This window comes from Vespula vulgaris, chromosome 11 (assembly GCF_905475345.1).
Source record: "Vespula vulgaris chromosome 11, iyVesVulg1.1, whole genome shotgun sequence".
Classification (NCBI taxonomy): domain Eukaryota; kingdom Metazoa; phylum Arthropoda; class Insecta; order Hymenoptera; family Vespidae; genus Vespula; species Vespula vulgaris.
This window is the reverse complement of record NC_066596.1, coordinates 4,400,201-4,413,983: the sequence shown is the minus strand read 5'-3', so window position 1 is coordinate 4,413,983 and position 13,783 is coordinate 4,400,201. Positions and strand designations below refer to the sequence as shown.

The window sequence follows — 13,783 nt, the reverse complement described above, 5'->3', positions numbered from 1 at the left end:
TCCATTTCTTTTCATCTTATGCGATAGCTTTGCGGAATCCCACGACGAGCGCGCGCGCTGCTTTATTCTCTGGACAGTTTCGAAAAGATCTTCGTATCCTGGATGAAAGCTGAAAGAAATATACGTGACTGATCTCTGAACGCTTTTTTTTTTTGATCATTAGTACTTAAAAACTCTGATATTATTGCTACGGACTTCTTTTTTTATCTAACTATGCCTTACTTCACTTTAATTCCATGTAAATTGTGAGCTTATGCGCATTAAATTTTTTTTCTCTTTTGTGTCGCTACATCGTCCATACTATATTTGTCTTGGAAGGTGTGGACTTTTCTAGAGCCGACAACGACGTATTCCCGTCTCCACCCTCGAGTCCACCCTCCCGGAAAACACGCTTTAATATCCGCTTATGACGGCTATGTTTCACGGGCTGGGATACCCACTCGTCCCCATTCCGCCCCATCAACCCCTATAGTGCGTTTAATTTACGTGTTTTCGCGAGTTATTCGTCCCCACCCAGCCGTCGGAGAGCCTGGTCGAAGAGGGTCGGTCGCCATGGTAACGGCAACCCCTCCCGACGCCCAATCGCCGTCCGCCTACGACGAGACCCGTACGATGTTCACCATCAGCCCTACGATGCCGCACGAAGACGATAATAATTGATGGTGGAACGTGAAAGACAACCCTGCAAATGCGAAGAAGGACGATTCTCTCGTTCTTTTTCCTTTCCTTTCTTCTTCAACTCGGAATAAATTCAATCGTCACCCTCCGATGTTTCTTTTTATTAAGATCATTTCTCTAGATGTCTAAGAGTAATTTGAACATATACGTAACCTTATAAACCCTCTACATCATGTTTAATAAATCCTAGATCACATTGCATATGAAGAACTATCAGCAAGATCACTCTTTATGATCGAATGGGAAATGAGTTGTTATCTCAAACTCGTCCCCTGAGAAATTCTCAAAAGACAAACACTAACGGAATACGCAGAACGGGTACAAGCTTAACACTGAAACTCGTTCTGTTGGTTCACCAACGCGTAAACGAAAAGACATTATAATCTCTCTCCTGTACAAATCCTCTCCGCGTTGCATACCGCGCACGGAGACGAAGTAGTGCAAACAGAAGCTGAAGTTCAGCTCGCCCGGCACGCTACTCGCGCTACGAATGCAGTCGAGGGAAGTGGAGCATCTTGAGAAGAGGGTCGCTTGGATGCTGAGAGGGATGCGATGGATAGGAGGGAGGGAGGGAGGGAAGGAAACGGGTGGATAGTAGAGAGGAGAAGGAGGGAGAAGAGCCAGCGAGTGCTTCGGACGCGCGTATATACAGAAGCGAATCCGATCGCGACGAGACGCGTATCAAGCGTTGACGACGAGGAGAACGACGAGACGACGGATTCTGGTACTTCGAGGGAGAAAGAGAAGCCGGATCCGTGGACCGTGAGGTACCCGGGCTATGCAACGCTCAGATTCCGTCGACTCGTGGTGTCACTCGCTGAATTCCGCTCGGCCTACGACGATTTCCTGCTTGGAGTCTGCTCGTGCCTTTGTTGTCCTTCCTCTTCAGACTCCCTTTCTCCTTCTCTTTCTTTCGCTCAAACATATCTAGTCGAAACGCCTTAATCCAGGAGCTTCTATTCTCAAAAGAGCCGTAACAAGGACAGATTGTTTCTCTTTCTCTCTCTCTCAGAAAATTTTGTTTAAATAATCCAAACAAATATACGATTAAGTATTGAAGCAAGTAAACCCACGTTTTTCCCTGGATATTCCAACTTCTAACGTATTCTTAAGAAACAATTAACATTCAGAAACGGTATGATGTAAATTCGTGCCAAGATAAGAACGTCCTATTCTTGCACATGCTTAACTCCCGTCGATAAACTCGTCTGGATTCGATTAAAAGGGCTGAATTGAAAATTCTCAAGGGTCCCGTCCACAGGTCCAATAAAACAGAAGTCTCGACCATCGATTCAGTGGGAAGGAGCTTCCGAGATTTTATCGCGCTTAATCGGCAACTGATCGCATGCAAATCCATGGCAATAACACGCGCGAAAGACGCCACGGTTGGCACGACGAAGAAGAAGATCCCTCCTAACCCTCCTCTCACCCCTACTCTTACTCTTTCTCTGTCTCTCTATGTTTCTTCTTCTCTTTTCTTATTCTCTTGGCTCTCGACCAGAACGAGACTCTAGATCGAGCGTGCGAGATAAAATCTTTCCTCTCTCTTTCTCGATTTATTCTTTTTTTATTTTCTCTCTTTCTTTCTCTCATTTGCTTCTTCAAAATGCACGATCTCAATACGCGAATTTACACTTGCACTCCTGCCCTATACTTTTAAACTTCCCTTCGACGATTCGTTTGAACATACGGAATTCGAAATTCGCGTCTTTTCCGTTTCGAGATCACGATCGATTAGTTTGCGAATTTGTAAAACCGAAATCGATAACATGGATCCATCATCGAAAGCTATTTGGTTTACTTACATAAATATTTTTCTAAGATTCCGTAGATGTACTACGTGTTGTTTAAAACTCATTCATTATTATCATATTTAATTAAATAATTATTAAGCATAAAGTTCGAATACCATAACATTTTTTCAACTATCTTTATCATATCTATATACTTACCACAATATGTACATTCACTTATTTACTACAGTTTTAAGACTATAATTTATGAAATTATATATAACGATATTATCAATATTTAAAGAATTTCATTAGTGCTTGTCGCTTTTTAACATTTACTTTAATCGTTGTAACAGTTGGTTGTGCAAAATTAAATGATTTGTTTTACGTTCATTTGATATCTGTGTTTCCAGTTTCTTGCGCAATAACAAAAGTTTACTGTATGAAATATGCTTCAAGTATATTTCTCCGGTTGAAGATTTGTATTGAATGAGAAGGTTCGCTTTACGTCAATGGTTGTTCGTTTGCACAGATGCGCTAACGTTCCTATAATCGCTGGTATAAATTCGCCTCTTTGATAATTAAGACGTGACATTAAGTTTTACGAGCTCTCACGGCAAAGTACGACGTTAAGGTTTACGATTGGGATAGCCGTGCTGATAAATCATGATTCACGTAAGCGAACGGAGGTTATTAATGATCGCGGTGAAACGGGTTGATGATATTGCGAATCGTTTTATCGGATAAAAATTAATTAGTACATCAGACGACGAATGCAACGCTCACTTGATATACATTTTAAGTGATAGCTTCAATGCTTCCTGCATTTATCACACTTGTGTTGTGTTATGTGTAAATTCATACAGGATAAATTAATTAATTATATTTTTCATTTTTTTTTTAATTCTTTAAGAAAGGAAAGATTTAATAAGTAGCAATACCAAAAGACTCAACTTGTATTGGAATGAAAAAGCTCGATCCAATTTTTACTCCAACTTATTGAATCTTGATGTAGCTTAATTCTTTTAATAATGAAAGTGTTTCGAATACAACAGGTTCGTGATAAAAAGACGTAAATGAGAATGCGGCGTAGCTGGTGTCATGGATCGCGAAATGATAAACTTTGGAATCGTTGGCCTTCGTGCTGAAACGTGCGAAGCATAATATGTACGACGTACTAATTAACGCGTGACGCTTTTATAATGCTCGTGCAAACATCTTGTTTAATCCATGTTTTCCATCCAATCAATCCATGTTTTCGAACAGCTCTGTAATCCTGCATGTTTTCTTTGTTAATTAACTTTATCAAGCTGACAAATATTGCGTCGAAGCTCACGTATTTTTTTTTTTAATTGAGCACAATTAAGAATGAATTTAATTAAAAGTTAATCGTTAAAATTACAGATTTCCTGGAAAGCTTTAATCATCCTATCGGTGACAACATTGATCATGTTTTTCAACCGTAATAGAGACGAGAGCTACATCCCATTGAGATTCTAATCAATTCTTTTCGATATGAAAGTGCTTGCCTTTGGACCATTCGATGTTCATCTTTTAAATCAAGAAAGACATGGAATCGAAGAGCTAAAGAGACATATAGAATCTTGTTTAACCTGATAATCGACACACCATGTATCTACTTTCCACTGTCTATAACGTCAAACTCGCGGCGGGCTTGACGTTTTCGAGAAGAGAAACGAACGAAAAGAAATACAAAATTTAAGCCATATCCACAAGACATGGTGTAACTTCTTTCGATTGAGGTGATATCGTTTCAAAGACCATAAATCCACGTCATAGTTGTCGTCGTCGTCGTCGTCGCGAAACTGAGGAAAGATAGAAACGAAGCGACAAAGTCTTTGGATGGACATACGGAGCGCTTATCATTGTATGCATAGTAGACAGCTGGGCAATGAGCGAAACAGGGAAACGTCCTTCATAGTGGTCACTTCGCGTTACACTTGCCCGGTTTAGACGACTTATGACGTGGATTTACGAGGCACCTGGAGAGTGTAACCGATCGCACGTATAACTGCCTTGACATTCCTTCGAGTTCCCTCGCTATCAGACAAATCGAGCAACGCGTGCCTTCTCGTGAACAGTATCTAGCTGAGAAGGAGTCGAACTATTAGTTAGAAATTAGCTGGTTTGTGTTAACGAAAGATTAATTATTCTCAGGTCAGTCATGGTTGACCTGATCATGTTTTATAACAATAAAACCAATTAAAATATTATTGCTTCTTTATCTATAGAAAAATAAATTAATAGAAAAATGGCTTTATTCCGCATATTTATCAAGATAAGGAATACTACAAAATTAAGTATAATTTAAATGGATTTAATATTGGTAATTGTTGGTATTCTCATCTTTCGTATCCCAGTTATTTGCTAATGCGAATCCAACTGACTCGATTTTCTTTCGGAAGAGAACGTATCGGTCTCTTCTTCTCCGTGACGTCCACCAGCAGGATGAGGATCGCGACGCGAAGGAATGCTCGAATCATGCTCCCTAATTCTTCGATCGAACCGAACGATCGAGAGTAAGAGAAGCCAATGGCGTGCACATGTACGAGAAAGACAAAGTCCTTGGCAAACGACACAGAAGGCATCCCGCGGAGCAGGTAGCTTCGGAGAGACTTTCTGTCAGCATCCAACATTATCTAAGCCTTTATCTACCTCTTCGTCTATCTAACCACCCCGCTCCCTTCTCTCAAACTCTGCCTGCCATCTTCTCCTCTGTCTCTCTGTGGCTTCTAGAATGTCTGTATACGTCGCGTGTATATAGTCGACCGTTTATGTAATAGCAGGTAGGCCTGCCCTAAACGTAAGGATTCCACCTGTGGCAAAGGATCTTCCTCGTAAATTCACATCGTGGGAGAGTACCTTCACCTTGCGTGGGGTCCAACGACTCGATGAATTTTAATTACTCTATCATAGAAATTCTAAAGAAAATACAAGCCTATCGAATAGCGGTAATAAGAAATATCGCGAGTAACTCGTTTTTGAAATTGTTTCTCAAACTCGATATCGTGGGAGAGTGCATGTCTCTTCTGTGAGGTCTACTCGGAAGACAAAGGTTAGTTGTCGAAATAACCGGCGAAAGCTTTTGTTTATTTTTGTGACACAGATATATTAGAAGTAATAAATAAACAATAGGTAAGTTTGAAATATCGCTATTTGATTTTTTAGTTGAAATCGCTTGGAATATACGGTGTCGATATTCTTATCTATTTTACTACTCGATATCTGTGTCAACGAGACAGTGGAATGTAGTCTCGATGATCGATGTCATTGACGATACGGCCTTCCGCTTACGAAATGACTTTAGTTTATCGTTGCTGCGTGCCTAAAGAATTTTTAAATCGATAAGTAGGTGTGCCCAGCTATTGATATTGCGATAGATTCAAAGAATTCAGTGAATACTAATTGTAAGCGTTCTCTCTCTTTTTCTCTCTCTATTTTTTTTTCGTCACAAATTGGTTTAAGTACGTATTCAAAAATCTAACTCAATTCAATATCCAATTATCGTCTCATTGGAATTAAATGATAAAAGTTCTTTTACTTCTTAAGATACTCATTATGAGCTTTCGATACTAATTATAAAGTATCCATTTAATTTCATATCTACTGTCAATAATATTCTAGGTCTTCTACCGATAATCAATTGATAAGGTTGATCGAAAGCCCCATGATATCGTGAAAAGCGAAAGATCGTTAGAGGATCGTTAGACTAGAGCGCGAATCTTCCTTGATGACGGCTCGGTTAGATGGGGAAGCTCACCTCGTTGTGTTTTTGCTCTGCATAAATGATGAGCCCGGGTATTTTAATGAAGACATTCCATGGCTGCTTGCCGGCTTCTTGGTGTACGATGAACAGAGAGAGAGAGAGAGAGAGAGAGACAGAGAGAGAGAGAGAGAGAGAGAGAGAGAGAGAGAGAGAGAGAGTGAGCGAGAGAAAGAGAGAGAGAGAGAGAGAGAGAGAGAGAGAGAGAGACAGAAGCTCTACGAAGCTTAGGTCGAATAAATATGTTCTTGATCATCAGCTTTTGGCTCCTGCTATTAACGTATTGTTATCTTCTATCGAAAGAATATACAAAGATAGACGTCACCAAAATATTTTCACTAACATCTCACACTTTCTCTCTCTTTCTTTCTTACATTTTTGTCCCCAATTAACATAGTACAAATACGAATACATACATTCAAATACGAATTGTATACAAATACGAATCCAGGCAGACAAGATTTTCCAGTGCTTAGCCATCTTCGTATACCCGATGAAGTCTTGACACCTTAAAGGCTCAATCGACGCTTTATCTCGATTCCCTTTTTAAGAGTAAGCATACCCGCTCGGCTAGCTGTCGTAAATTCAATTCGAGTTATTCGCATAAGAACGAAATCGTGAATACGATCGTGGTTTTCGAGGTACCCACAAGAGAAATAACATTCGTGTACTTAGCTTGTCGAATGGCTGAAAGGATAAAACTAGCTTGGCGGATGAAATGGCGTGAACGCGCTAAAGAAAAAGGTAAGAGTAAGTGAACAAAAGAGATAGATCGAGGGAATGTTTTAACATCAACCGATTTACGGATGCATGGAGCGTGTTTCGTTCGGTGACAATGCTTAAATGACTGCAACGAGCGCACGTGTTTCAAAGCGACAAGCACCGCAACAGAACGTCCCTAACTCGTATCCAAGTCACGTCTCATTTGCCGTATTCAACGACGTATCGACAGGGAACTGCAATACAAAGAGGAAGAGAGAGAGTGAGAGAGAGAGAGAGAGAGAGAGAGAGAGAGAGAGAGAAATAAAAAAGAGATTGAAAAGATTAAAATACAAGATGGAGAAAAGAGCAGGTGCATCATGATTCGTGAAAATCAGAAACGCAATACTGATCTTACTTATTAATAATGTCGTTCCGCTTATGAATATCGTTTATGTTCTAATTAATTATAAGAGATTATTTTCTCTAAGCGATAAAGGAATGCTATATGCGTTAATATAGCTTTAATAAACAATTAAATTAACTTACGTGTTTTATGATAGTAATCCAAAAGTTATATCGATTATCTGCAATGCTTGTCGTATTACGTCTATCTTGTACGAAGTCTAATTTATTACTGCGGGATATATTCGGTTTTGTCTCGACCTTCGCAATTTGACCGTCCGTATCTTGTCCTCTACAGTTGTTTATATCAATGGTTTTATTTATATAACTAAGATAATACGACTTCTTATATACGTATACGCAGGAATATTTATATTGTACTCAATTCAATATTTTCATATTGTAGTATCCATTGTTACGATAACAAAAACTTTTTGTACGATCCAAGGTTAAAGCGACTTTCGAAATCTATTCTATACTATATCGAAATGAAAATGAATTAAATAAAAATAACTTCTCCTTAACATTCCACCCAGCGAAAAATCCATTCTTCGAGAACTTCCAAGAGGTCCATCCGGAAGTACCGAAAACTGTGATCGGTCGTTCAAAGGGAACGCGCCGGCTACTGGTTTTCTGGTAGCCTTTTGCAAAAAGTAGAAACGAAGAAGAGAGGGTGGAGGAAAAGGTAGCGGAGATGAGTTCGGGAGGGAGAACAACGTCGTGTAGCTCTCTTCCAGGACATCGTACGTCAGTGGTTCGAGCCCGTGGGAACGAGAGGGTAGAGACACCTCTCAGGCTCGCGAGAGGGACGCGGCGCCGACCCCAAGTCGACCTGCAGGTAGACGAAGAAGACGAAGGAGAGAAGAAAGGGAGAAGGAACGAAGAAGGCTTCGTGCGAAGACGAAACGATACTTCTTTAGGGTAAAAGAGGTAGAGGAGAAGTAAGAGGAGAAAGAGGGATTTAGATTTGCCGAACGAAGAGAGAAAGGAGTTCGAGAGAGATTTAGGATAGCGAAGGGTGCGAGAAGGAGGAAGATTCGAGTTCTACGAGGGAGGAAGCCGCATAAGAGGGAGAGAGGCGGATAAAACGAGGACTCTTCTCTGAGGTGACACCGCCGAAATATGTCCCGTCGGCATTCCTAGACGTTTTTTCGGCCTTTGTCGAGCGCGCCGTCACTATGTCATCGAAGTTGCTTCTTGGATACGATTGGACCAACGATCATCTTCCGATCCTTCTTCGATCGTACCGATCTTTGCTTCTTCCTTTACGACTATACGCTAATTTCCAATCAACTTTTAAATTAATTATTCTGACAATTGTACAATTGTATATGTGTAATAGTAATATGGATAAAATTAACAAAGGATTATTTTTTATTATCAACGAATTGAAAAATTTATATTCTTTCCAAGTAAACGAACAGTGATCGTAGAAGAAGGAACACAAGCATAATGTCGATGACAAATGGTAGACGCGAAGGTCGGCCAAGTAAAATTAATATTCATATTCACGGTTGGGCCATTTATTCCCTCGTTGCAATATCAATAATCTGACCCTAGTAGCTCGTGCGGTAGGGTAGGGGAGTTTGGGTAGGGGATTCGTGGATCCCACGTGCTCGGTATTTAATTACCAGAAATCGAGGGGTGCGCACAAATGTACGACTCGCTTTCACCTCGTAAATAATTTTATTCGTTGATGCCGAGTATCGACAATTTCACGATCAACGATCGCATCATATCTATTGTAAGCGTATTTTGAGAAGAATTCAATTCGGTCATCATTTTTTAAACACATTTGACGTACGAATCTTAATGAAATATCATCGTTGTGTAATACGAGTCGATGGTCACGGTGATCGTTCTTCTTTCCCGGATGACTGCATATCACGTGGCCCTCACGTGGGCTTCCTGCTTGTACTTTTTCCGCGTCTAGCCAGCATATGCACGATTGCGTAACAAAACACACAAATCATACGCACAGCATAAGAAACTCAACAGACTGATTTATGCTCGCGGGGCAATGTTCTGTATCCATCTTGTAAGACACGAGCTAAGCCATCGAAGCACAGAACAGGATGAATCTTACTTTTTTTTTCTCTCAAATATATTCTCATTTCCGGTCTGCATACTGACTGGCATCTAAATTAAATAATGAAAACGAAGAAAATATTTTTTTATAATGGAAATATCTAGCTGCGATAAGTACAATTCAATACCGTTATATATTTGTAAAATAAAAAAATAAAACCTTGACTAGGAAGTGGTTATGGTCAAAATGATTTCTTCCTTTAGCAAATTAATTTTAATGACTTTAATGGGGTCATAAAGATCCTTGGTTATCAAGAAGGGAATACGAGATACGTTTTCTAAGTTAGTATTGCTCTAGGGTAAAGTATCACTGAACAAAACTGAGTTTGGTAATTACAGGAGGTTGGAAAACGTTAGGTCGAGCAGTAAATCTTCAAGAGTCTCTCTTTTCCTTCTACCTCTCTTCCTTTTGTTCCTCGTACATCTCTTGTTCTTTCCTTATCCGAACATCGAAGCTAGCCCCTCCCGGACGGCTGAAGGATTTATTTTATTATTTGATAGATTTAATACCGACTAGATGTTACCACGTAAATCAGAAATTATGAGGATATTGAAAAACTATATTCTTTTTAACCAAAACTAGTCTTGTTATGATGTTTGTCATTGTATAAATAAGTAATGACGCGTATAATTATTTTTTAATAATGTAACATGAAACCAACATAAATCTAAAATAAATCGATAGCTTGTACAAATACTTAGCGTGAAAAAAGTCGGTGGATCATAAAGATCCTAATGCCCGATTTTCTTTGAAGTCCAATTAACGGACATATGTTTCACACGTGATTACACGCAAGTCGATCGGTCAACCACAGCCCCGAATCGGTTCCGCCTCTCTCACTCTCTCGCTCTCTCTTTCTAAGGTGACGAAGTTAATTGCTCACTTTCTCATCTCGTTAATGTTACTTCCGCAGCGCAGGCCGCTTATGACAATTTAGGAAACAGAAAGAAGCGGAAAGACTAGTAAACGAAGCGTTCGACGGAAATCGTTCGACGATCAGCGCAGATGGCCGATTTATAAGTCCTGACGATGATTTTGTCTAGCCTTACTCACACTATTTTTATATCCGGGTTCTTACGTTGTTTCTAAATTATTTTCTTACCTAATAATTCATAAGTAACTAACAATAAAGAGAATGTAGGTACGTACCTGAAGTTTAAAGACTGCCAGAGAATCGATTGTCAATCTTACCGATAAAAATTATTAAATTAAAAATTACTAATATTATCAATGCGATAGATTAGGAATCTTTCACGTTTTGGTAAAAATGAATACAGGGACGTTTAGAGTCATGTGATATATGTTTAGGAGTTCGCTTGACGAAGACAATTATTGTGGTATTGACGAATTGTTTATTTTATCATCTGCCGACGAAGACAGTTTGTCGTTAAAAGCAATGGCCATGCTGCGCGAAGCGATCGAGGATGTAGGTATAAAAAAGAAAAAAATGGCGACACTTCGGGTATAATAACTATCTCTCTTTTTTCTTCGTGTTTTGTTTTTTTTTTGTTTTAATTCGCCGACTTGGAGATGTTTCGGAATCTTCTCGTAGCGCCCAGCTTGTTATGATACAATAGTAATAGCAATATATAATATATGGCAAGGTCATTGGTCAATAAATACTTTACTTAAATCGCTCGCATCTAAATTCGCCAAATAACACGCAGAGTCGTACCGATTATTCTCCGATGACTTCTTTCTCTCCCTCTCTCTTTCTCTCTCTTTCTTTCCATTTTATCTATTATCACAATGACGATCTAAAATAAAAAACATACGTGTAGATCGTTTCTTTATTATTCGATAAAAGTAATCCTTCGTCCGCGATTATTTGGAAACTTTAGATTCGCAAAAACCAGGACAAACTCCCTCAAAAATTTTCGCTCACAGAACGCATCTAATCTACTATTTCAAAGGATCGGTTTCCATTTTCCAGCGATTTGGTCCAACGAATAAAAAGATCGAAAAAAAATTTCTCGCCTGCAGTTCCCAGTTGACGGAATTTGTCCTCGACGATCTAATTACCTACACGCTATGTGAACTAGAGATTCCTTTCAGCATCGAACAGCAGTCACTATGAAGGTAATAGTGCGCGCAATCGTTTCTCTAATACTATTTTGAGTTTACACTAATCGTAGATCCTTAAAAGATTTAGGTAACACTATATACACTCCAATTCTCCTTCTTTTATCTTTTTCATTGTGTTTCTCTCGACGTTCCTAACAAAGTTCTTCTTCTTTATCGTTTTTCCCTTCGTTCCGACTAACAATAAGCTCGTACGAAATTCTCGTCGAAAGAACAAACGACGAGCTAAAATGGACTCCTCGCGTTCATGAAAAATCACGCGGTTCATCAGTTCGGTTCGCGAGATTTCGGCGCTCGCTTCTAGAACCAGTAGAGATCTTTGGAATCCTGCACTTGCGACTCGAGACCTGAAACAAACAAAAATAATTAGTTACTTGTATCGAGGATTAAGATTCTTATTAGTAAAGTAAAGAAATTATTTAAGACGATATTTTTTTTCAAAGAATAGAATAATGATTACCGAAACATCAAGCAAGCACGTAGAAAGCGAACTGCATAGCATGGGTTGCCTGTTCAAATTATTTATCGGCGTGCCGCGTAATAAAAGAAGAGACAACGTTTTGACGGATGCGAGGGTGCAGAACTGGTGATGGCACCCGCTGAGCAACACGGACGGACAAACCGACGGACGAGAAAAGGAAGAGAACCGAAGGAACAGACACAGACGGACGAGCTTCGAGCGATGTCACGAGATCGAGCAGTTAAGATCTCACGTTCTCTTACGACGGACGCAAGCGTGCGCGCGCGACTGCATGCGTCCGAATTTATCTCCGTACGATCTGGATATCCCAAAGGGTGACCCCGCAGATATTCGTCCACTCGATGTCAACGTTTTTAAACGATCCTCTCCGACTCCAAATCGATAATGCTGCGTAATCGAACGAACGCATCTCGGCGAAGTATCATCGATGAGAGCACGTCGAAAAGGAAAATTGATCTTTATCTTCGATCGTTACTTTTCGTTCCTATTTAGTTGCTTGCTACATTTTTACAGAATTTTATTTAAGCCAACGAAGAAATAAATAATTAAAAATGATCTTTCACTTGTAATAAATACACTTGTACAATTCTTTTTTCATAACATTAAAATCTAATCTTATTCGACTTATGAATTTTCTATAATTCGCATATGTCTACTAAAACTAATCGTACGATGCAATAACTCTTTAATAGACGAAGATCATGATCTTCGATATTGCTGCTTTCATTAAACTATCTAACGATAAGTAACATCGCGTCGATATTCAAAAAACAAAGTACTGTGTTACACGGGCTGATAACTCACAAGAGATTAGATTCACGTAAGGGTGGCACGTGTCAGCACGTGGATCTACCTGCTTCAAAGTCAGCAACGTGTGCTCGTCGCGAGAGCATACTCGTACAAGTGGAAGCACAAAAGATTTTATCGTAGGTAAAACGTCATATAGGTATCGTTTTGCTCAACGGTGAAGCTAGAACGGCAAGTATTATTTGATGGAAAGTTACTGAGTTGAAAAATGATCGTAGAAGGTAGCGTGAGAAGGGAAACAGGTTTTCGTGCTCGCCCGCTTTTACGCGAAAACCTGATGCATGTAACACCGATCTCTCTTGTTTTTTTTATTGACCATTATACGTAATAATGAATCTCATCGATGACATATTGTAAACGGAAACGATTGAATTCACAGTAAATTAAAAAATTTGCCTTTATAAAGAAAATTTTGTGTGTTTCTAAATATAACAAAGTTTCTTAACAATGTAGTTTGATATTTAATTATAATTTAATTAATATCAACATAAATAAAGATTAATCAAAAGAATCTCTATTGCGATTGACTAACTTAACACATAAATTTAACATGAATATTGATTTACTATTACTATTGGATCAAGTCCAAACAAAAATTTTATAACGCACAGAATTATTAGCTATAACGACAAATAAAATCACAAGTGGAATGGGAAATTGGGAGATCATGGTCGATCGCTAATAGTAGATGATCTTCCCTTTCTTTTCTCCCCCTTTCAGGAATATCGAAGGGTCGGCTTCTGCGGGTGACTCGACAAATACCGGCAATATCGTCGACGTTATCCGACGCACCATTTACCAGCTAGTACCTCGTCCATTTTGCCGAGGGCTTGCGAACGAACTTGCGAATATGGTCGGAGCGTTCTTCTACGTGTGTGAATGTGTACGGGTGCGTATGAGAAGAGTATAAATCGTCCTGCACATATGACACTTATGGCAACGTTATTTGATGACCACGCTATCGAATTAAAACTTCTAATCTTCGTGAGAGTAAGTTTCGATGTATCGAGAATTTCTAATCTCTA

The 13,783-nt window shown here is 39.3% G+C and overlaps 1 protein-coding gene and 1 long non-coding RNA gene across 6 annotated transcripts in view; one reads left to right on the top strand and one right to left on the bottom strand.

The window, feature by feature from the left end:
• Positions 1 to 2,939: 2,939 nt before the first annotated feature.
• LOC127067706 (uncharacterized) lies at positions 2,940 to 4,147 on the top strand. The gene is made up of 2 exons (XR_007782713.1): positions 2,940 to 3,086; positions 3,816 to 4,147. It is a non-coding gene; the product is annotated as an uncharacterized LOC127067706 (long non-coding RNA).
• Positions 4,148 to 9,053: 4,906 nt separating this feature from the next.
• LOC127067702 (protein vestigial-like) overlaps positions 9,054 to 13,783 on the bottom strand; it is a 56,110-nt gene continuing 51,380 nt past the window's right edge. For 3 of the 5 annotated variants that reach the window (XM_051002956.1, XM_051002957.1, XM_051002958.1), the window contains exon 6: positions 9,054 to 11,817. In XM_051002956.1, coding sequence (XP_050858913.1) covers positions 11,771 to 11,817 — 47 coding nt within the window. In that variant the 3' untranslated portion in view covers positions 9,054 to 11,770. The remainder of the gene's footprint in view (positions 11,818 to 13,783) is intronic. The other 2 variants (XR_007782712.1, XR_007782711.1) reach the window with 2 other exon arrangements.